The sequence below is a fragment of the Periplaneta americana genome, chromosome 2, assembly GCF_040183065.1.
Source record: "Periplaneta americana isolate PAMFEO1 chromosome 2, P.americana_PAMFEO1_priV1, whole genome shotgun sequence".
Taxonomy (NCBI): domain Eukaryota; kingdom Metazoa; phylum Arthropoda; class Insecta; order Blattodea; family Blattidae; genus Periplaneta; species Periplaneta americana.
The window spans coordinates 159,644,695-159,671,496 of record NC_091118.1 but is presented as its reverse complement, the minus strand read 5'-3'; the positions used below and the strand labels follow the sequence as shown (position 1 = coordinate 159,671,496).

General features: G+C 33.2%; 1 protein-coding gene across 5 annotated transcripts in view; it reads left to right on the top strand.

The window, feature by feature from the left end:
- LOC138694719 (homeobox protein Hox-D9-like) overlaps positions 1-26,802 on the top strand; it is a 738,702-nt gene that overhangs the window by 613,158 nt on the left and 98,742 nt on the right. For 3 of the 5 annotated variants that reach the window (XM_069818709.1, XM_069818708.1, XM_069818707.1), the window contains exon 8: positions 18,560-18,715. The exons of the other annotated variants lie outside the window; for them this stretch is intronic. In XM_069818709.1, coding sequence (XP_069674810.1) covers positions 18,560-18,715 — 156 coding nt within the window. The remainder of the gene's footprint in view (positions 1-18,559; positions 18,716-26,802) is intronic. 5 annotated transcript variants of the gene reach the window in all.

Genomic DNA, 26,802 nt, shown 5'->3' with positions numbered 1-26,802 from the left:
GCCATATCATCAGCAAATCTTATGCACTTTATTCTTTTTCTTCCTACTAACCCTCCCGACTTAATAATGTTGTAATAATTTATTTATTTAAACTGGTAGAGCTAAGACTGGTAGGTCTTCTCTTTTGTCCAGCCAGACTCCAATAGAATACAATAGCCTTACATTACAATAACAATATTATAATAAATAACTGCAAAGTACAGCAATAATATAACAATTAATAAGCATAGTAAATAATAAGGATGAATTTAAATAACAAAAGCTAGATAAGTAATGTTAGTGAAACAGTGATAAATAGTGATACAAGTAATAATAATAATGATAATAATTCATTTATATTTATTTATTTATTTATTTTTATTTAATGTGCTGTACAACAGCCAGTGGCCAGTTACAGAATAATAATAATAATAATAATAATAATAATAATAATAATAATAATAATAATAATAATTTCGAAGCAATTTGAATATTTAAACTTTTGTTATATTCATAAACATTGAGAAAGATTGAAACAGCTGCTATTGGTAACGAGAATTAATCAATTAAATGCTTCCTTAGTTCATCCATAAATTCGTTTGCTGTCTGACAGTCTCTGACATTACTCGGTAGGAAATTCAAGGTTAAGGAACAGTCGTAGTGAAAGAACACGAATATGAGAATGTTCGGTGGGAGAGTATGGATAGTGTGCTGTGATCGTGTGTCTATTATATGTTAGTCTATCTTATGACAACAGTTTCAATAGTCCCAGATTACATTTCAACCATTGACAATTCTTCATTTTCTCTTCATGATAGAGACTTGATGTGTATAAAGTTAATAATGTTGACTAAACTCAACAGACATGCCATGCTGTATTTTAGGCGAAGGAAATAGGGATTTATTTATTTTTTCCTTATTAAATTTGGAACTGAACGTAAATGTCTTATTAATTGCTATTTTATATTTCCCACACACACAAGCCTTTAAATAATATTCTAGTGGTTCTAGGTTGAGTTTCAAGAGTCAGAAATTGATACATGCTCTTCTTTTAAACGATTTGGAAAATATGCTAATTTCTTAATGTTCAGTGCTTTTTATTCGTTTGAGTAATTTATTTTAGCAACCCCTACTGGACGAAATAGTAACGTTTCTTCTTTCTCTAGATATTTAATGATTATAATATTTTTCTTCTTTTTACCGAAGCTGGGATATAATACACACATCATGTTTTATTATGTTATATATGTTGATCAATCAAAAATTATTTATTTACTTATTTATTTATTTATTTATTTATTTATTTATTTATTTATTTATTTATTTTTGGGGGGGAGGGTCTTGAATATTAAGTAATAAGTATATATTTCTTATTTGAAAATTAATATTGGACATTAATTCTGTGGTGTTCGGGTAAAGGGGTATAGGCCTATGTCATTTTTTTTGTCCAGGTGGAATTTTGTTCCCCAGATGATCACACAAGTTAAATTACACAAGTGGGTGTGCAAAAATCAAAGAATACTAGCAGTTGATGTGTTTTATTTGTGTAGAAAATTATTTGTAATAAGGGTTCCAAGTTTAATTTTCATTATCTCCGAACTCATTTTTATGACTTATCTCCCTTTACCCAAACACTACAGAATTATTCATATGCACGTTGCTGTAATTGTTTAGATGTCGGTATAAGCGGTATAAGCATTTTCTTAATTTGTTTTCTAAATTAAAGTCAAGACACATTTTACGACTTTGGAGAAACTAAGCTATATTGCAGTTTATTCCTGGATTTAAGGTATTGCAATATTTATAAGATTCATTTTGATTTAGTTACAGTTTCTTGACGTTCATAGAAATGATTTGAGCTCTTTCTCATGATTATAAAACTCCGTTTGTAAGATTTGAGTTTCTGAGTCTTATAATTTTAAGTGTCACAGTTCATGTAAATTTTATAGTTACTTTTATTTCATTTTAGTTGGCAAAATATTATTTAAAATCTCAACTAATCGCAGCTACGTCTCGTATTGTTAAACAATTCTTGCTCTCAAATAAATTTCATAAAATTATGAATCCAAATTTAAATAATTTCAATATTTTATAATGTATCTATTCATCGTTTTTATACAAAATAATATGTTGCAGTAGAAATAAATAGAATAAATTGTGTTTTTGCACCTCAACTCACATTCATTAACCTCGTATAATTATATTGAGAGTGGTTTCCCGTTTGTCAACACCTTTAATTGAATAACGTAGACAAAAAAATACTACCACAATATTTAGTTACAAATATTAAAATTTAGTTACCATATCTTAATATAATAACTTCAGACTCCCATTATAATAAAAATATTTACATGCTACTTCATTTGAGTTACATAACAAATATTGTATGTTACACATTGATGACGAAATTAATTTATTATTAAATCTGAAACTCAAGTAATTAACATTATGATACAAATATTTTGAGAAGTTATTTTCTGTTTCACAAGAAAAAGAATAATTCATTTCCTTGCATCGATAAATAAAAAAGTAAAATACTTCCAGTTCAAAATGTAACAGCAAAATTAAATCTTCAACAGTAAAATGGTCGAATAGTTACAAATATGATTAAAGCAAATTGTCTCCTACTTTCCAATTAATTTATAATAATTTTCATTTTAAATTTCTCATTTTTCTCTCTTAAATTTTAAATGACTAAGTTGTAAATTCCTTCATGTTTTGTTAACATTCTTTTTATAGTAATAGTATCCTTTAAAATGCGTTATAGGCCCTACCACAAAAGGCTATACTGGTTTAAGCTTTTTGTAATACGTTTACTTGGACTTATGCCTTTTACAGAAATACTGCGATATCTATGAAGTAGGTAACAAAAAAATGGGAGGACAATTCAGCTTATTTCCTTCGTCTTTTGGCGTTACAAATTGTCACACTAATTTACAAGATAAATTAAAATTTAAACTCTTGCTAATAATTAATTTTATGTTCATATTTTATGACACAATTTATAAGTAGTAACGATTGTCTTACTGTGTCCTTGCGTCGCTAATGTTTTATACTGATCACCACTATATTTATAATTATAGTGTGTCTTATAGACTGTTAAAGTTAATTGGTCTAATTCATAAATAGATTAAAATAAAATGTTAAATTTACGTTGAACTAATTTTGTGTATATAATCGTATTTGCATGTATTTTTTAATTTAATTTTATATATTTAATATCTTTATAAACACATGCATAGGCGATATTAATCATATTTAAAAACTGACTCTAGGCTTAAGTATTCTATCGTAACATTAACATCCGGAAGTAGGTGGAAGATGATTTTATTTGCTGTTTACAAAGAAAATTAATAAATGTTTCATTTTTTTATTTTATGTAATCTCAAACTAATTTTCTTTGTATAACTTATTTTCTAAGTATTGCTTCATTTATTGGCTTTGTTTATGTAGATTTCATTATTATTTTACGATAAAATAGGATTTTTGTTCATCAGGGTAGGCCTGCCCATAAATAAGTTATTTAAAAAACTTAAGCAGAGCGAAAACTATTGGGGCAGATTCGCTTCAAAGTTACAGAAAAAACAGGAGGATAGTTATTTGTAAAATATTAAAGATTCTAAATTTTTTGTAGTCATCGGCGTAGATCAATTCGCAGAGACGCTTACCTTATACTCGGGCGTAATTTCGATTTTCGCTCGGTCTGATTATCTGGTTGGGCTTTTTTTTTCCTAGGTTTTCCTCAAGCGTAAGACGAATGTCAGATAATCTATGCCGAATTCTCGGCCTCATCTCACCAAATACCATCTCGCTACCGCGCTAAATAATCCAGTGAATGATACAGCGTCATTAGATAACCAACTAAAAATTTGTATAGACACAGTGAAGACGGAATCTGAAAGTCTTACTGGATTGCGAAGATAAATAATAGCAATAGTAATAATAATATGATATATGATATGATATGATATATGATATGATATGATATGATATGATATGATATGATATGATATGATATGATTTAGGCCTAATATAATGTAATATAATATAATATAATATAATATAATATAATATAATAATAGTAGTAGTAATGATGATGTTGATGATGATAATAATAATAATAATAATAATAATAATAATAATAATAATAATAATAATAATAAAATTTAATGAAACTAGGTTACTATAGCCTGTGTAACAGACAACACCACCAAACATAAACAGTAGAATTTGTGGTAGGTCTAATAACCGTCACAAAGGACCTTATTCTCCAGACATGACATCTTGTCTAAGTTTTCGCAATAAAATTTCGAAATTCATGTCTCCTTAGCTACATTTCATGTATATACATATACATAGTTTTTTCTAACTTTATTTTCTAGGGTCAGTTAAAAACAATAACAGTAATTTTATTTGTTTATTTATTTATGCATTTATTTAATTAATTTATTCATTATTAATATTACAATAGCGATTAGCCAAAAATCTTGTAGGCCACCACAAGAATGACATCGACTACAACAGGCCTGGGCGTTATTACCTCAATTGAGGTACTACAGACTACCCTTAACTTCCCACTCCACATTCCCCGGCAGAGACGGTTATGTATCGGACCGATGCAAATAGACTTGAAGGCAAGCATTGCTGAGTGACGGATTGTATAAGGCAGGGGTCGTCAGCACAGAGCACGCTGGGGCTAGCCTCTCTTACCCACGGAAAACGCAGTGCTCTATAGTGCTCTCGTAGCTGCTAGCGGGTATGCTCTCTATCTCTCCCTGTTGCACGACAGTGCACACGGGACGGCACCGTGTACCCATTGCACATTTCAGGGAGTGCTGACGACCACTGGTATAAGGCATGCATTAACTTATAACTTTCGGCTCTCGCTGGTCGCCTAAAATCCACCACTGATCCACAGTGTTTTACTATGATTCGCTTCTGAAGCGGTGAGGCGGAAAGGACATGGGCGGAGGTATCTCCTCTCCTTTTGCCTTTCCCTTTATGGCCAGAGCTGGACTACAATAATAGAAAAGGCCTAATAATAATAATAATAATAATAATAATAATAATAAAGTAATCAGAACAAAGTTTGCATTAGTTGCAGTAATTAAAAGTTACATTTTTAGGTAAATATTTCTCCTTTTTTTTAATTCCGATTTCATTGCAGGATTTACAATCCTTGGCACAAGTTAGAAGCGAGAATTGCAAGGTCTTTGAGGTCAATTTCGAAGTAGGAAGACTTTCGAACCCCACTATAGTTTTAAAAAAGTTATGTGGCATGAGCATCATGGGAGATCCATTGACGTAACTACAGCTTTGAGGTTAAGGCAGCTTCTCATTGCCGGAACGATTTAGTGCCGTGTGTAAGTGTATAGGTAACACTCTGCGAAGCCTGTTGACACCGCAGAAGTGATGAGGTCTCACTACATCCCTCTCCTCTCCCACCTTTCTTCCTCTCTCGTCCCTGGAAAAAAAGGAAGCCCTTCCTTTAACACTGTGTTTCAACTCTGAAGCTGTAAATTTCTGTTTTATGTCTCGATCGAGTGGAGCGTTTACACTTTAGAGCCATTTCCCGCCTCATCCTTACACCCACCCACCCACCTACCCACCCACTAACACTCTCCTCTTCTCTCATTCTTCACTTGCATTCTTGTTTAATTCTTTTTATAAAGACCTTTTAATATAAGCATCAAGTTTCTGTCTGAATAAACATTTTTGGATATATTCACAGTAGCTATGAGGAAATTCGGTACAAATACTAAAAACTTACAACGAACAGTGTAAAATGCGTAGGGATTCGACTCCCGGAAGATCCCTTCAGATTTATGATACTTGTCAGAGGCCCTTTAAGCATCTAGTGTGACTGCTGTTAATTCCGTCAACTAGAGTTCGACCCCCAGCTTTGACTGGAGTCATTTTTACACTAACAGTTCTCGATCGGGGCAAGTTACCTGGTTGAGGTTTTTTTTCGAGGTTTTCCCTCAACCCAATATGAGCAAATGCTGGGTAACTTTCGGTGCTGGACCCTGGACTCATTTCACCGGCATTATCACCTTAATCTCATTTAGATGCTAAATAACCTAAGGTGTTGGTAAAGCGTCGTAAAATAGCCCACAAAAATAAAAAAATACACTAATAAGCTCGAAGGAGCCATCTCTTATCTCAAAGATAACGAAATTGTCTTTTGATCCAAGACTTTGCTCGGGCGTGGGTTCAAAACCCACATTTGCTCTTTACCTCGTTTGGTTCTTTCCGAGATTTTCCCCAACTGTAAGGCGAATATCATGTAATCTTTGGCGAATCTCAATTTCATCTCTGAAAAACACGCTCTATCATAAAGTCCTCCGACGCTAGATAATTTCACAGCTGATGCAGTGTCATTAAATTACTGGCTAAATTAGATCAAAATATGAAAGTATCCTCAACTTCACAAATATAATTCTACCGACACCTACATTTTACTTTAAACTTCTGCTAAGTTTATACTATTTCATTTCATAAATAATGTAATGAGCATGCCCAACTACCTGCAATTCTGGCGATTTTGAACTGTAGTCAACGACGCGGCAGAAAAATCGCAAGGCCTACTGGGACGTTCAGTTGGCGAGACTATCGATGTACGAAGATAGTTAAATCTGGTGACCATGAAAGACTTGCCATCCCCATAGTGTCTCCGGGTTGTAAAAATAGTTATTGGTTTTCATTTATCTTTCCTCTTCCTCCTCTCCTCAGTGAGTTTTATATGCGATAGGTCGATTGTTTGTAGTGTAGAAGGACTATCCCCGTCCATAAATTAAATAAGAAAGTTGTTTTTGAAAGAGATCTTCTTAGAGTTAGATTTATATTGACATTTCCACAACTATCTCATCATCTCAGAATAACGCTTACAGATTGAAAGAAATCTTAAATAAACAGATAAAAAGATACCTTTCTTACTTTACTTACTGGATTTTAAGGAACCCGGAGGTTCATTGCCGCCCTCACATAAGCCCGCCATTGGTCCCTATCCTGAGCAAGATCAGTCCAGTCTCTATCATCATATCCCACCTCCTTCAAATCCATTTTAATATTATCTTCCCATCCACGTCTCGGCCTCCTCAAAGGTCGTTTTCCTTCCGGCCTCTCAACTAACACTCTACAGTATATGAATTTCTGGATTCGCCCATACGTGCTACATGCCCTGCTCATCTCAAACGTCTGGATTTAATGTTCCTAATTATGTCAGGTGAAGAATACAATGTGTGCAGTTCTGTGTTGTGTAACTTTTTTCCATTTTCCTGTAACTTCATCCCTCTTAGCCTCAAATATTTTCTTAAGAACCTTATTCTCAAACACACTTAATCTCTGTTCCTCTCTCAAAGTGAGAGTCCAAGTTTCACAACCATATAGAACAACCTGTAATATAACTGTTTTATAAATTCTAACTTTCAGATTTTTTGACAACAGATTGGATGATAAAATCTTCTCAACCGAATAATAACAGGCATTCACCCTGATTTATTCTGTGTTTAATTTCCTCCCGAGTATCATTTATATTTGTTACTGTTGCTCCCAGGTATTTGAATTTTTCCACCTCTTCAAAGGATAAATTTCCAATTTTTATAGTATTTCCATTTCGTACAATATTCTCGTGTTTTCGGGAATTAGTTCCAAACCTATTTCTTTACTTGCTTCAAGTAAATTTCCCGTATTTTCCCTAATCGTTTGTGGATATTCTGCTAACATATTCACGTGATCCGCATAGACAAGCAGCTGATGTAACCCGTTCAATTATAATATAATATAATATAATATAATATAATATAATATAATATAATATAATATAATATAATATAATATAATATAATATAATATAATATAATATAATATAATATGTGACTATTAATTATAAATAATTGCGAAAAGACCAGATTAATATACCTTTGGAATTAAATTGGAACCCTTTCCTTGCATATGGAGTGATGCATAAAATAGTAAGGTAATGTATTATTCGGTAAACATTTATCAAATTTAAATTGAGTTATAAATAATAAACTTTAACTAAAGTAATAACGACCCACCCCATTTATAGGAGGCCTTTATCCTTCACGGGGCATAATGGCTGAATTCATTCATTCATTCATTCATTCATTCGAATAATGTTCTCAAACTTGAGTGAATATTTCAAATAATTTTCTTTCCTTCTTTCTTCTTCATATTTTAATGCTCCTTTTTTTATATTATCGTTTATTCTTCCTCCTTCGTCATCGCCATGGAAACCATCATCATCAATACAATTACCACCAATACCTTTTCCTCTTCAGGACTTCAGTATTGTATTATGCTGAACTCAGTTTTAACTGCCAGACTATCTTTTCCTTGATTGGTCTCTATCTTTCTTTCCTTTTAGGCTCATATTTCTTTGATTCCTTTAAGAGTTCTTTATTCACCCGTTACTGCTGCGTGTTTCTTACATTCTTGTCATTTTCAAGCATTTCGTTTAAAGCAAAATCTCCGTAATCCCCTTCAGAATAAATAACACAGTTGATCGTTGAACCAATTGAGTTAGCATGATCATGGCTGTTATCTTTCGTGTTTTGTCTCAATTTTAAGAGCCCTGGAACAGCTTTCGTTCCTGAATTATTATTCCTAATCGCTATCCTTCCCAGCTGCACATTTCTTTGTCGACCGTTTATCTCTTAATCTAACATTTTTTTGAAGTCCCAAGACTCTTTATGGTCTGGCAAGTATTAGAACACCTAAGTTGTAGTTTTAGTCGATAGATGGCACTTGCATTATCTTCCGAGCAAGATGTAACGTCTGGGAGTTGGGGGAAAAATCATGGCAGAGAAATAGGGTGAAACTTGCTGGGGAAAGGAGGAAGCTTTTGTCAGTGATGGGATACACAGTTGGGGATCAAAAGAAGGGTCGCGCTTTGAAGGGAGTTCCCTTACTATTCACCTTACAAACGTTGAGTTACCTTCCTTTTGTAGGAAGATTGATGCAGCTTGATACAAATTATCTGTCAGTCATTACAGTAAATGCGTGGAATTCTTATAACTCTGAAAGTTCTTTTTTCGACACCCGATGTATGGTAACTAATGTACAGTAAGGTTTTGTAATTTTGTCATAGGCTATATTAGTTTAAAAAGGCAATTTCTTACAATAACACATACAGTGAGCCGGTCTTTATGTAATAACGCCTAAGTCACTGTTTTAACATTGCTGGAATCCTTGTCTCGACTCTCGCCTTGAGTGTGGTGTGGATGTTTCTTCGTTGTGAATGTAACATCCTATCCTGTATTAGTTTGTAGATGAAGTTTCGTATTGATCTAAAAATATAGGAGTCCTCCACATGTCTGAGTAACGAGTACTTTTTGAAATCACCTGGAAGGGCAAAGAAAATAGCTCCAAAACCGCGCAAGTGCAAATTATGTAAAAGGCAGAGAATGAAAGAAAGATGATGCTGGTACATCACATAGCAATATGCTGTTTCTTGTTGTCTATACAGCCAGAAATCGATTTTCAAGACCTGTTATCCTGAATGAGATTTCCATGATCCCTCACATCTCCGGAGGTAATGTTCTGAGGTAATAAGGCCACTCTAAAATAGAGCAAGTTTCTTTCTTTATAAGTTTATGACCATTCTATATGCCGATTCTGTGGTTCAGCGCTAGCGGGATGGTCTTTCATCCTGGGTTCGATACCCGACCTGGTCGTGATTATATTTAGTCTATGTCTGAGGTAGTCCTACTACAGTTTTTCTCTTTCATTGCATCAATATTCTCCACCAACCTCCTTATATCATCTAGGCCTATTTTCTACATTACTTGGGTCCTAAATAAAAATGAAGAAAGAAGAATTGAAGCAGTCCAAATGAGATTTTCGAGACTACCGGAAGAGATCGTATTAGAGATGACAACATTCGTCAACAATTGGGAGTACAAAATATCATTACAGACATAGAAACGTACAGAAAGAAATGGAAGGACCATGTATATAGAATAGCAAGAGAGAGAGAAAGAAAGAGAGAGAAACTAGTTGTATTTCGCTGTACTCGTAGATAGAAGGGAACCAGGTCTGTTGGAAGACACAGGACTAGATGAAGAGATCAAAATTTTAATCAAAATCTCTAATGTGTTGCTTCGGAACTTTGTTAATGAAAATGATGATGATGGTGATGATGATGATGATGACGACGATTCTACATTAGCTACTTAAAAAGAGACTGAGGTGGAGTCTTTGGGGGCAGTACGGGTTTCCGATGCTGACAAGCTAATGATCTGGACCACTTAGCCTCACAGGGTTCAATTGATTGATTTTGCTATACCATGCGATTAACATTCTGTATGTAAGAGGGATAAAACATATTAAATCTAAAAACCGTGTCATTTTGAGTGTAATATATTTTGGGGTCCACGCCTGTGGAGTAACTGTTAGCGCGTCTGGCCGTGAAACCAGGCGGCCCGGGTTCGATTCCAGGTCGGGGCAAATTACCTGATTGAGGTTTTTCCGGGGTTTTCCCCTCAACCCAATATGAGCAAATGCTGGGTAACTATCGGTGCTGGACCTCGGACTCATTTCACCGGGATTATCACCTTCTTATCATTCAGACGTTAAATAACCTAAGATGTTGGCAAAGCGTCGTAAAGTAACGTACTAAAATAAAAGATATTTGGGGGGTATATAGGGAAGATTGGAGAATGCTGGACTTGCAGTGAAGGACCTACCCTTGGGCAGAAAACTATGAATGAATAAGAATTCTCAAATATAGCAAAGATGTCTGGGTACTCAACAAAAAATATAAAACAGAATTAGAAGCTGCGCATACTAAATTTTTACGACCATTATTGGGCTATACTAGGCTGAATAGGCAAAAGACCGAAAATATTCGGGATATATAGCCCTAACATACTTCAAATTACCAACAAGTAAGTAGAAAATGCATTAGAAAATCAAACATTTAAACCAATAAAGAAAACATTCTCTTAAAACAATAATAATAAAGTGTCTGAATAAAGGATTATCGTGATAGGATAAATAAAGTAATCTAAAATTCATTCAGTATCATAAAAACTGCAGCGATCATGTCCACAGGATGAAAAAAGATAGTTTCCCATATTTATCCTTTGCATATCAACCACGATAACACTGAGATCTGGAAAGACCGAGACAGCATTAGAATCAGGGACATCTTGGGTTCTATATTTAAAGGCTAGAACTGTCCTAAGCCTGAACGTAATCTACATAATGATGACGATAAGATGCAATTTTTGGCACAAACTACCAAAATAGAAAAATATTTTGGAAAATACAGTCATTATATTGGTATACTTAAATATTCATTCATATCTTCGCAAAGTATAACACAAGATTTGCTAAAAAGGGAATTGGATGTGACATGGAGTAGATCTTGGATACACAATTGACAAATTATAATAAGGAAAGAATGGACCATAAAATAAATAAATAAATAATATTTTTGTTTTATTGGGTTATTTTACGACGCTGTATCAACATCTAGGTTATTTAGCGTCTGAATGATATGAAGGTGATAATGCCGGTGAAATGAGTCCGGGGTCCAGCACCGAAAGTTACCCAGCATTTGCTCGTATTGGGTTGAGGGAAAACCCCGGAAAAAACCTCAACCAGGTAACTTGCCCCGACCGGGATTCGAACCCGGGCCACCTGGTTTCGCAGCCAGACGCGCTGACCGTTACTCCACAGGTGTGGACAATAAATAATATTAAAAACTATTAGAATAATATAATTTTAGAACATAAATTTGTATAACCTACTTGAGAATGATTTGTTACCTTCTGTAATGAAGAATGGAAATATTCATCAACTGGATAATGAAATGTTCTGTAGGTTATGAAATATGATGTTATATTTTTCAGAAACTGAATTGTTTATAGCAATGACGGTATTATGTTTCTGTACTATTAACGTGTAATACGTAACGCCGCATTATACCTATTGCACCAACAAGTCATAACTGTTTACAACAAGCAGGTGGAAGACATAAGGGTTTCATAAAATTGTCAACTCTTTACACGGCAGCATTTGTGTTATTCCCTGATATAGGAAGCGTGGAAGATAATGATGCGGGACAGGATACACGATTTGTATTATTCCTAATAGAAGTCGCAATAATAACAGGAGAATTTAGCTTTCAAAATTCCTGTTTTTTTTTCTTTATTATACTAAAACAGCATGCTCCATTGCGTACAAGTGTTGCAATAGGCCTACACATGCTATATTTACGTTACATATATATGTATGTATAGTTCATATTTCATAGCCATTTAGCAGTACACTATTCCAATATATATTACAATCCAAAAATTAAAATAATTAAAATTTATTTACTCTATATGATGGATGATCAACTAGCCAATTATAAAGATTATGCTTAAGTATAGACTATTATAAGTACATTACAAATCCACAATTTAGATTATACATTACAATCCACAATTTAAAATATACATTATAAATCCACAACTTAGATTATACATTACACATCCACAATTTAAAATATACATTATAAATCCACAACTTAGATTATACATTACAAATCCACAATTTAAAATATACATTATAAATCCACAACTTAGATTATACATCACAAATCCAAAATTAAAATATACATTATAAATCCACAACTTAGATTATACATTACAAATCCATACTTTAAAATATACATTATAAATCCACAACTTAGATTATACATTACACATCCACAATTTAAAATATACATTATAAATCCACAACTTAGATTATACATTACAAATCCACAATTTAAAATATACATTATAAATCCACAACTTAGATTATACATCACAAATCCAAAATTAAAATATACATTATAAATCCACAACTTAGATTATACATTACAAATCCATACTTTAAAATATACATTATAAATCCACAACTTAGATTATACATTACACATCCACAATTTAAAATATACATTATAAATCCACAACTTAGATTATACATTACAAATCCACAATTTAAAATATACATTATAAATCCACAACTTAGATTATACATCACAAATCCAAAATTAAAATATACATTATAAATCCACAACTTAGATTATACATCACAAATCCAAAATTAAAATATACATTATAAATCCACAACTTAGATTATACATTACAAATCCAAACTTTAAAATATACATTACAAATCCACAATTTAAAATATACATTACAAATCCACAAATTTCAATAAAAATTATCTATGTCCTCTATACAATCGATGATCTGTTCGCCAGTTATAAAGCTTATGCCTAAATACATTATAAGACAATGTTGTACACTTGGTCAAAATGAAAGTGGCAGGCATCTGAGAGACTAAGTACGAATCGGGTATTTCTGTGAGCGCTCGGGACAGCCAGGCTTTGTTCAAAAGTTTGCGTATATTCTTCTAGTAGTTATAATGGGGAACACAACTATTAATCATTAAAACTTCCGAGAAAATAATTCATATACGAGTTTTAAAACAGAGACATCGTTCAGAGTGTTTAAACAGTGAATATTGTAACACAAACACGATATACTGTATAACAGGTTCTCAAGTGGAGTATGACCATTGCTCGTTACAATGCCATTCTGACTGCAGTAAAACTCTTAGCTGGAGCTCGGCTGATAATTTCTAGCAATAATAACCGATGCATTGGATTCGAATTCAGACAGAGAAATAATCGATTTCACATTTCTTTTCTAGACATTCAGTGAATGTTTTAAAAGTGTATAAGAGTTAAGGAGAAGATTCAGTGATGTGTGGAGGTTTAGATCGCTAGATCGCAGGTTTGAATCCCATTTTAGGAATGGAATTATTTTCGTTGTCATTGTGATGTTTTGTGTCGCCTTAGGCGAAGATACAGGGACGCGACTGATCTAATGTCACTAGTCTGTACAGCATCCATTGTCTAACGTGTAAGGTTGAATTTTTTCAAAACTGAGGAACTAAATATTTCATACAACACAATTCCCAAGAAAAAAGTAGATTAAAAGGAACAAATACAAAAAAAAAAAAAACATTGTATGTTAGTAAGAAATTATGGGATAATAATAAATGATGATAATAATAATAATAATAATAATGATGATGATAATAATAATAATAATAATAATAATAATAATAATAATAATAATACGGCTTTTAAGGAACTCTGAGGTTCATTGCTTCCCTCACATAAGTCCGCCATAGGTCCCTATCCTGGCAAGATTAATCCAGTCTCTATCATCATATATCACCTCCTTCAAATCAATTTTAATATTATCCTCCCATCTACGTCTCGGCCTCCCAAAGATCTTTTTCTCTCCAACCTCCCAACTAACATTCTATATGTATTTCTGGATTCGCCCATACGTGCTATATGCCCTGCCCATCTCAAACGTCTGGATTTAATGTTCGTAATTATGTCAAGTAAAGAAAGCAATGCATGCAGTTCTGCGTTGTATAACTTTCTCCATTCTTCTGTAACTTCATCCCTCTTAGCCCCAAATATTTTCCTAAGAACCTTATTCTCAAAGACCCTTAATCTCTGTTCCTCTCTCAAATTGAGAGTGCAAATTTTACAACCATAGTCTACAGAACAACCAGTAATATAACTGTTTTATAAATTTTAACTTTCAGATTTTTTGACAGCAGACTAATGACAAAAGCTTCTCAACCGGATAATAACAGACATTTCCCATATTTATTCTACGTTTAATATACTGTATTATAATTTATTCGAGATTAATAAAACTAATTAATGATATTGTTACTACCGCAGACAAGCAAAATCCAGCCAATAATTTCTTTTGGGTCTCACAAATAAGTAGTAATATGATATGCGTAGTGATATCCATGATGCAATCGGTGGCCTCAACCGCCTTGCAAAGCCAGTATGGCGTATGATGCTAAGTGAGGTGATAGAGAACGTTAAAGTTAAATGACTTCTGTTGAAAAAGTCAAATAGTGAAATTGATTGAGTTCTTACATGCAAATAATTGTTAGAAATAAGTCTAAATAACAAATTTTCCTTCTCTGCGTTAAAAGCATGTAAAATCGGTCCCCATGTCTTCTTCAATATGAACTCACTGAACTGGTTTAATGTCTTATGGCATGTATATAGGTTTCTCTGGCTTTTTAGTTACTGTACGCTTTATCAAACAAAATATAGTCTACACGGTTGGTTCAGTGCTCTACTATCGGAGACTTGTCCGGTTAATAGAACCTAATATATTGAACACGTTCTATTTTTCTTGTTTCAATACTACAACCTGTTTGACCGATATATACTTCATCATATGAACAGGCATCCACTCCACAATCAACAACACATCTCGGCTATAATGCCTTTTCACTAGGACTCCTCGAAGTTGGCCGTGCACAATGAAAATTTCTAATTATAATTTTCGTAGTATAAAATACAAGTTGACCAATTAGAACCATTTCACAAATATCGTGTTGAAATAACCTATGTTACATGTTGATTCCTAGCCACCTGTTATTTTATTTTAGTGTGTACATTTTTTAGCAACCATTATTTTAACTTTTAACCTCAATGTAAACATACGGTTTTTATATTCTAACATTGTATAGGGCTACCATATTCAATTGATTTTTGTGTTTAAACCCGCTTACGTATCTAATTAACCTGGAGATGACAAATGACTTGTTGAAAACGTTTGTTAATTAAACTAGTCCATATTTTAAAATAATATTGTCGTGTGTTATTAACCTAACATCACATTTGATAAGTATGCAGACGGAAAAAAACCATTTTATTAAATTGTTTGTTCCCCAAATTCGCACGGAATTTGACAAATTCCCGAAATATTTACTCGTAGTTCTATGTCGTCATTCACGGGTTTTACACAATAGACGACCCCATTGCCCTGATGATGGAACGTTGGAAATGTTAAGATCCAGGACAGAATACAGAACTGAAAAGTCAATTTCTTATCACATTCACCGTGAAAGCTTCAAAACTTCCGAGGTAGGAATAATTGAGAGGTTGGGTGCAATAAAGGCACTTCTCTTAAATGCAAGTGTTGAGAAAATTGATGTTGAAAATTCAAACCATAATAATGTTATCTATGCACGCCTTTACATTTTGGGTACTCCTGACCTCTATGATCACAGTATTGAACTACAACTTGGTGATCATATGCATAACAGATACAGGAATAAGCAACTTCTTCATGCCAATCCTTTACTAAGAGAATAACATAAATTCAAGCAAATACCTCCGTCTTTGACGGTCTTATTAATCAATTAATTTTCTTTAATATTACCTATTTTATATTTCAATTTGTATAATCATATTTTGTAAAAGGCAAGGGTCCAAGAGACCTGATACTTTTAATAAAAACATTTTTTAAAAAAGCATAACAGATCAGAGAACACAATAAAGCGTTTTACTCAAAAAGGGCACATCCTCTAAAACGCCCTTCCTCAATTAATTACAATAGCTTAATTACCAATTACTGTATACTGAGACAAAATAATCAAGGTGATGTGACACAGGCGTCAATGAAAGTTGTAAAAAAAATACATTACCGAAAAGTGCATCAGACTGATGATCAAATAGAGGAAGAAAGAAGGAAAATACAAAAAAAAGTGACTGGATTTGAGGAAACACCTATGATTGCATGTAACGTCTATAAGCTAATTAGAGTAATGGAATTAGGATAAATATATACAATTTGCGGAAGATTTAAGTATGTCTAATGAACAGAATGAATTAAGCTTTACTAAATAACACTCAATCCTCTAATAATAATAATAATAATAATAATAATAATAATAATAATAATAATAATAATAATAATAGTAACAATAATAATAATAACAACAATAATAATAATAATAATAATAATAACAACAATAATAATAATAATAATAATAATAATAATAATAACAATAATAATAATATGCATTAAAGTAGAATGTACTAATTAAAAGGACAAGCAAAGAACTGTTTTTGAGCTACAGATAGTTACTAATAATTAACTGATATAACTTACTGTATATAAGCACATGAGAATATCTCGTAAATATCAGTGTTGTTATTTATCCATCTGTAGGGCTATATGAGTAATATGAAACTTGTATTAACTTTTATAGTTAGGTACGCATGTATTGAGCACTCTTTCGCATTCATGTCAAAGCACAACTGAATAACATTACTTTTTAAAATACATTGCAACCCTACCATGCGTTATAATGACCTTCTAAAAGTAGGTTATGTATACAGGTAGAAGTGAAATAATCTTGTAGCTTGAAAGGGATGATAGGGTACACTTAAATGAATAGAAAACCTATATTACATTTTGTGATTAAATGCACTGTTAATTAAAAAATTAAGTTTGAAGTATCAGCAGTCCGGCAACATCGTCGGTAATACACTCTACTCTTGATACAGATATAAGAGGTCAACGAACTCGGTGAGTCTCTCTACGTAAGCTGTATTCTGCCCAGACGTTGCCACTCGCTCGCTTTGTGCAATGGCTTGAATTTAGAAGTTTTTAAAATTAAATTTACACAAAAACCGTTCACGCTATCGAAACACGTCAGAGGAATAAATTATTCCTTATTAGATTTCCTATCGATATGGACAAAGCTCACACCTGTGGAGTAACGGCTAGCGCGTCTGGCCGCGAAACCAGGTAGCCCGGGTTCGAATCCCGGTCGTGGCAAGTTACTGGTTGAGGTTTTCCCGGGGTTTTCCCTCAACCCATTATAAGCAAATGCTGGGTCACTTTCAGTAACTCATTTTACCGGCATTATCACCTTCACTTCACTTAGACACTAAATAACCTGAGATGTTGATATAGCGTCGTAAAATAACCCACTTAAAAAATACATGGATAAAAATCAAGATCCTACTGTGTTATCCAATAAGAGATTGTTAAACATTTAGCAAAAAAGAATTTTTTTTTCTGAAAAACTATTAACTTCCCATGAATATGATATTATAGATTTTTGTTATATATACATATATATATATATATATAACATGAGCCATTCGCTCTGGAAATATGCAAGGCTATTTCACTTCCATCTTGTACAATACGAACTCCCCTGGTATAAATAGGAATGGACTTGTACACTTGATCAGTTTGTCGAATGTGACGTAAGCATTTTCATGGCAACCGAAGTTGAATTTTCTTCATACATTCTTTAATTTCTTATTAGTGTACAGTAGGTCGAATATAGGCGTTACACGTCAGAAATAATTTAAGAAATGAATAAATGAGGCAATATAAGAAATGAATCTACAATATCATCAGTGGATAATGAGAATTTTTCAGTTATTGGGAATCAGAAGGTGTTAATAACACTGTAAATTCTATTCATATATTAGTACATTAAATAGTAGAGCCTATTTGGCATTGGTAATGACTGGGAAGGACGGGATTGTCTCTGAACACTGCAGCACAAGTAGGCTTTTTGTGCATTCATTATGGAATGACTTGCGTGGCGATTGTGCCGCACGGCAAAGCCGGCTCCACCATTCGCCGCACCACGCATTCCTCTCTAGCCAACAAGTCCTAATATCATATTTTTGGCGATGGTCTCTCGTACCTCATAGATCAACCTGAGTCGTCTAGCTCCCCGCCCTGGAGATTGTGTGCTCCCGCTCCTCTGTGGATCAGGACCCACCATCACTACCAACTACCAACTTTTGGACAAGTCACGGGAAACATCTACGAAGACGGACGGCCGGTACGACGTCAATCAAACACAAGTAGGTGCCCTGCTTTTCGGAATGAAGATGATAATGAAAGAGGAATTTTGGGGTAGTGTTGATGAAATGAAAAAGGGAAAAACGGGAGAACCCTAGACAAAATCTCACGTCCTCGGCTTTGTCCACCACAAATACAATTCCATCAACATAGGGGTTTGGACTCTGAACCTCTGTCGTAAGCTAGCGCTCTATTAACATTGCTAAATAGTAATAATAGTTTAAAGCTCAGTGATTCTTAAACATGAGGCCACGGCTCCCTGGGATCTGTAGAGTAGTTATGGGGAGCCGCGAACAAAATAATAATAATAATAATAATAATAATAATAATAATAATAATTATTATTATTATTATTATTATTATTATTATTATTAAATTGATACAGAATTTCTACTTTGTTCTACGTTCTACTCCATTGTTTCTCAGCCTTTTGGATGAGGCCCCACTTTTCTTCACATTACTTTAGTCCGCTTCTGACCTTAAGTGTAGATGTAGAATTGCAGAACATAATAGTGTGAAATTTGATTTATTTTTAAAACATATAAATGGATTATGATTAGGTCATAAAATATTATTAATGAATGTAAGTCGCAGTAACTTATAGGCCTAATGTAATATTTTAAATTGTTAATAATGCAAATAAGTAAACATTTTTATATCAAATTTAAAACTTACAATATTATTATTATTATTATTATTATTATTATTATTATTATTATTATTATTATTCCATAGTATTTTAATTATTGTATTGTACTTTTATTGTCATTTATGTAATTGCTTATGTTTTGTTATATTCTTTGTGCTGAACTGTAATTGGCCACTGGCTGTTGTACAGCACATTAAATATAAGTAAATAAATAAATTATTATATTGTTCGTGACTCCTCATTAAGAGTGAGATGGATAAAACTTTTATCATTTTTCGAGAGAACCCCCCCCCCCTTTTTCATTTTTTGTTTGAGAAAAAAATAGTCATTGGTTTTCATTTATATATTGGCCAGTTTTGTCAATGTGATCGTCCTCAGAGTTACAGCTGTCGTTATATTTCACAATTTATTACAAATAGGTTATCGCGATAGATTTTTTATTTATTTTTTTTGGGTTATTTTACGACGCTTTATCAACATCTAGGTTATTTAGCGTCTGAATGATATGAAGGTGATAATGCCGGTGAAATGAGTCCGGAGTCCAGCACCGGAAGTTACCCAGCATTTGCTCGTATTGGGTTGAGGGAAAACACCGGAAAAACCTCAACCAGGTAACTTGCCCCGACCGGGATTCGAACCCGGGCCACCTGGTTTCGCGGCCAGACGTGCTGACCGTTACTCAACAGGTGTGGACATCGTGATAGAAGGTCGAAATTTTAGTTATTTTTCCATACTTTTATTTTGGCTGTATTTACTCACATTGAAATAGTATAAGATTACAAAAAGTTTCATGCTAAGAATTTGAAAGCCACCGGCGTGGCTCAGTCGGTTAAGGCGCTTGCCTGCCTGTCTGAAGTTGCGCTCGGGCGCGGGTTCGATCCCCGCTTGGGCTGATTACCTGGTTGGATTTTTCCGAGGTTTTCCCCAACTGTAAGGTGAATGCCAGGTAATCTATGGCGAATCCTCGGCATCATCTCGCCAAATACCATCTCGCTATCACCAATCTCATCGACGCTAAATCACCTAGTAGTTGATCCAGCATCGTTAAATAACCAACTTAAAAAAAGAACTTGAAATAGTTCTAAAGCTATGGTTAACAAAACTACGATCCTTTTTCGAATAAAAAAAAAACCATTATCCTTACACTGAATAAGTTGATTTTTCTTTCTTTAATTGAGTTTCAAGTCACTTATACATTCAAAATTCAAATTATGGTTCTGCTGTTAAATTTTATGTTTGTCAAAGATGGTGAATAAATTTTTTCAGATCTGTAACTTATATTTTGTGGGAGTAGATACATTTTTAAAAAATAAAAAAATAAAAAATTATATGTAATAACTCAAGACCTATTAAATTCATATTAATGAAGTTTGAGGACATTAATATTAATAACAACAGATTGCTGTACAGAAAAAATTAAGTCTATAGAAAAAAATTCCACTCATTTCATCCCTTAACTGCTCTTTGTCCCCCCCCCCAAGACCGTGGTCTTCCGGTTGAGAATCACTGTTCTATTCTACACCTTAGACCAGGGAACCGCACTAAAGTAAAGTAAGGAAAAGGACGGCTCAATATAATCAAAGTTGAGAAACACACAAACTTCAATTTTTCCCGAGGATCACTTCCATCCTCTTTCAGACCGAGTTCAACTGTTTCCAGTGTCAAGAATAAATAAATAACATGAAAATCTGTCATAAGCGTCATGATCATCTATTAAATACCTGAACTAAAGACCTATATTTTCGATTAAAATGAAGCTTAAATTAGTGATCTCAAAAATTGCATAAACTGAGGAAATATTTTGCATCAAATGAAACTCAATACCCGTGATTGTATAGTATTATCGCTGTATGAGGACGAGATTCCAGCCACACAAGCTTGGACGACTTTAGTTACTCAAAATAGAGTGCTTGTATCCATTTGAAGTGAGAATGGGAGACTTGAACATTGATGAACCTAGCTCCCGAAACATAATGATCAACATCTTTTAAACTTAAGACTGTCTATTTGCTTGTTTAAGGGAGACTCCATTGAAAATCATTAAAATTATATATATATATATATATATATATATATATATATATATATATATATATATATTGATTATTTCACTTCTTTAGAATGTATAGGCTATTTTCATACCCCAAATGGATTTAGTTCAATTCTGATTACAAACATGTTTAAGCGGGGTCTAGCACCGAAAGCTACCCAGCAGTCCACACCTGTGGAGTAACGGTTAGCGCGTCTGGCCGCGAAACCAGGTGGCCCGGGTTCGATTCCTGGTCGGGGCAAGTTACCTGGTTGAGGTTTTTCCCGGGGTTTTTCCTCAATCCAATATGACCAAATGCTGGGTAACTTTCGGTGTTGGACTCCGGATTCATTTCACCGGCATTATCACCTTCATATCATTCAGACGCTAAAATAACCTAAGATGTTGGTAAAGCGTCGTAAAATAACCTACTAAATCAAATCAAGCTACCCAGCATTTGCTCGTATTGGATTGAGGGAAAACCCCAAGTAACTTGCCCCGACCGGGATTCGAACCCGGGCCACCTGGTTTCGCGGCCAGACGCGCTGACCGTTACTCCACAGGTGTGGGCCTCCGATTACAAATCTAGTAACTTTTTGTTCTAAAGTTGGCTCCATGAAGTTACTAAATGGATGTAGCGGAGAAGAATATTTTTCAATTTACCCAAATATTCATTTTACTTTAAAATTAATTTTTCCGTAAGTTTATTTTTCAACACCAACTTTTTTATGCTAAATATTAATCAGTGTAGATGAAAATTTTACTGCAAGTATTTATGAGGTAGCTGCATGTTTATATGCATTCATTGTGTAAGAAATCTGCTGGTTTATTTTATTAACATTTTTTTCTTGAATTATAGAAAATATAACATCTACAAAATTTAAAAAAATTGAAAGTGAATAAATGAGATATTTGATAAAATGAATGCATAAAAATATTTTCCTATGTCTTGTGAACGTAACCAAACAAAAAAAAAAGGCTTAAAAATTAAGATCTACTAAAAACTTAGGTTTTAAAATATTTGTAAAAAATAAGTTAGAAAAGAAATAAAAAACAAAAGTCAAAAATATTTGTGAGTTCAAAATTAGGATTTTGTTAGACCTTTACATAATAAATATGCTCTCAAAATTTGATTGAAAAAAATAATTAAGAAAAATTAGTCATTTTCAGTGGAGTGACCCCTTAAAGAAGCCAGTAAAAATGCGATACAGGAAGGTGGATCTCAAGTAATTATTAACTGAAAGAACACGAGCTCAATCTATTAACTCGCCACCAATAATTTTTCATTATCACCGCCAACTTAAAAGGTTAGATCCTTTGTCTGATAAGTTTCCAAATTAATTTTAAATTGATCTTGATATCTTTGATTCCTCTTTTCATGATTTCCTTACTTTTGCAACTCTTACTTTCTTTTGTGATACAAAATGCTATGAAGTTATTGTAATACATAACCTATACTATCAGGGGCAGGGTGACCAGGCGTCCGGCTTTTGGTGGACATGCCCTCCTTTTTAAGCTTTGCCCTCCTGTCCTCCAAGCATTTAAAAATATAACAAAATATCTGGAATTTTTATATCTATGACTATTGAAGATTTAATTCTTCATAACACGTGTTATTTCTTGTTATTTTCGGAAAAAGTATATATATATATATATATATATATATATATATATATATATATATATGAGTTGACACAGCAACTCCAAAAAAATAACTTTTTTTATTTCCGTTGGTAACTTTGTACCTTAAGTAAATTTAACACTTGTAATGCTCATAGGCCTAATCAGAAGAATATTTAATGTTATTGTTTTCGTTTACATTGAGAATTAATATATTATACAGTATTATTAGATCAACAATAGGCCTATGGGAGAAATAATAGGCACAAAACAGTGTCGTTACATAAGAATACTGTGGAATTACTCATTGTCCTCTTTTTTTAATTTTGCCCACCAAAGATATTTTCATATCTGGTCGCTCTGCCAAGGGATGGAATTGACTTTACTTTATTATTATTATTATTATTATTATTATTATTATTATTATTATTATTATTATTATTATTATTATTATTATTATTATTATTATTGCATGTTCATCTTAAAGTTTCTTTATTTGGATTTTTGAATATGAGAGAAATGTCATATCTCATTATTGTGGACATTTTATGAGTTGAACACAGAGTGAAAAATCACAGAAGTTTTTTTGCACAAATGAAAAATTATATTTGTTCAAATTGTGAAAATCTTGTGTAATATTATAGGCTACTGCAATTATACAGAAAAACAAAATTAATAAAGTATGCAGAAACAAAACGTTATGTAATTTGTTTCTTGGAGTTGTATTTCCACAGTCTAGTATATAGTCACAAAGCTTAATACGTAGTAGGCTAAATATGCATCCATAGATAGTTGCTAACCAGTAGGATCGCTAATATCGCCTCATTACAGACAATGCGAAATAGTACTGGCATAGTCTATTGTTCCTATCACCCTCACAACTCAAGCTTCTTGACTGTATATACTAGATTGTGGTATTACTTTCAATCCATTGGGGTTGACTTCAGATAGACATATTCTACTTAATATGTTCATGCAGGAGGGGAATGTAACCTACTTCATTAGCATTATTGTTTTGTATTACTTTTACTTTCCTTTTTCAAAGTTACGTACATTGTTCAACATTATGCCAATAGTAAACTTTTACAACTTTCCGGACATCTATATAACAGATTTTTTATTTCGTTACAATAAAGTTGAAATTTCATGTCCCTAAGATCAGTTTCAAACTCAAAGATAGAATTTATAAACCAGTTATATTACCGGTTGCTCTGCATGGTTGTGAAACTTGGATTCTCACTTTGAGAGAGGAACAGAAGTTAAGGTGTTTGAGAATAGGGTGCTTAGGAAAATATTTGGGGCTAAGAGGGATGAAGTTACGGGAGAATGGAGAAAATTACACAACGCAGAACTGCACGCATTGTATTCTTCACCTGACATAATTACAGTAGGAAAATGAAATCTAGAAAATTGAGATGGGCAGGGCATATAGCACGTGAATCCAGAAATGCATGTAGAGTATTAGTTGGAAGACCTGAGGGGGAAAAAGACCTCTGGGGAGACCGAGACATAGATGGGAGGATAATATTAAATCGAATTTGAGGGAGTTGGGATATGATGCTAGGGACTGGATTAATCTTGCTCGGGATAGAGACCGATGGCGGGTTTGAGGGCGGCAATGAACCTCCGAGTTCTCCAAAAGCCATTTGTAAGTATAAGTAGGACGTAAACAAGTAAGTTCAGTTTCTGTTATGGGCATAGGGATGACTTCCACAGAATAAAATTTACGTTTGTCTTTGTGTTAAACAGAGAGCAAATTGTACATCTTTATTATTACAATTATTATTATTATTATTATTATTATTATTATTATTATTATTATTATTAAACAGAGAGCAAATTGTACATCTTTATAATAATAAAAATAATAATTATTATTATTAGGCCTATTATTATTGTTATTATTATTATTATTATTATTATTATTATTATTATTATTATTATTATTATTATTATTACTTTCATTATTTTCAGTTAATTTATTGCATATAAATGAATGTAATTTCATAAGATCTTATCCCTGTTTCTTGTTTTTGTTTCTTTGCACGCTGTAAGTCCAACTGCACACTAATGCAATGTAAGCTAAACATCACATCTGATCAGTTGCGAGTACTAGTCAAACCGTCTGCCGTCTCGACAGCGGTGCCAAATTTTTAGACCTTCTGTACGTGACTCGACAATCAAGGTTTCCACTGTTTCTTCAGTCGAATAATTCGTTATCTGTGAATTTTCTAATTAAAATACTGCTGCAACATGAACATAACAAACGTTCTCTTCGTTGTTATACAAGAAATTAAACCGTATTTTAAACAGTATTCCTAAAATTCTCGATCGAAATGTCGGCATAAAAGTATTATTTCTTCAGAAACCTCGCAAAAACGAGCAAAATGGTATTAGACTTTTTGTTCGTTGTATTTTAAGGAATCACATTCTACAATTAATGTACTACCTTATGTTCCACCCTGTGTATCTAGTGGTATGGATAGTCTTCACCTTACAACATTTGAATATAATTTTTATCTGAGAATGAACTTTAAATGTCATAAGACTCGTCGCAAATCGAACTTTTATCCCTTATGTTAAACTATCTTTTAAATGACCAACCTGCAAACTACTCCAAACATTTGAAGATTGTACCATTCTGTGCAGTAGCTCATACTTTGGGTAGTTTCGGCGATAAATTATTTTAAAGGTTCACTGCCGTAACGTAGCCCACACAGATATTACAAATCCCTCTTCTTGTGTTTGTCGTGTTGTTGTAAAGTGTTCTGCAGGACTTATGCTAGAAGCGTCACTTTGTTGTGAGCTGGACAGCCGCTTTTTATGCGTCCTTTGCACGAAGTGAAAGTATATTGTTCGTTTCATGTGTATGTCAATCCACTGCATCTTTCATCACCATATTTATCGTGGGATTTATTGCAATTAAACATGGAACGCTAGTAACAATACCTTTTCTGTGGATTTCACTTTTAATGGTGCACAGTAGGCCTGTAGTCGCAATTACCATCTCTTTCTTTTGCCTCTTCCATGTTCCTTTCATTATCAACACTTCTGTTTCTCCTCTTCCTACTTTATTGTTATTCTTATGTATTTTCTTCGAATTATTTTACTTCTTCTCTCCCTGCTTATTCCCCTCATTTTCATTTGCATTATTTTCAAATCATTCCTTCTCCTATTTTTCTCCTTCGCTTCCTTTCTCTCAGATCTTTCCTGATGATCTGTGCCTCTTTCTCCTCCTCTGTTACCTTTTTCATTTTTCTCGTCTTCTATCTCTCTGCACTTCTTCTTTACTTCCCTCCTTATCAAAATTCCCCCAGCTTCTCTTTTCATTTCTCGTTCTTTTCTTTTTTCCTATTCCTCTTCATCGCCCCTCTCTTTCCTTCTACAGTCTCCCCTTCATCCTCTCTTCACATCTTCACTTCTTTTCCTCTTCCTCTTCTTCTTTGCTATGTTCTCCTTTTCCTGCTTTCTTTTTCTCCTCCTCCTCATTCTTTTTTCGCATTCATCTTAGCTTCTATTTCTCCTATTTCTTCTTCTATTTCTTACAAATACTTCTCTCCTACTCATTCTTTTTCACCTCTTCTCCGCTTTCTTCTTTTTCCCCTACATCCGTTTTCTCCTTGCCCTTTGTTTCTTCTCGCTTTCCCCTTCCTTTTGTTTCCTATCACCATTAGCATTTTCCTCTTCTTCTTTTAACATTTCTTCTCCAGTTCTCCTCCATTTTCTTCTTTTCTTCTCAATCCGATTTTATTTACTTTTATTATTATTATTATTATTATTATTATTATTAT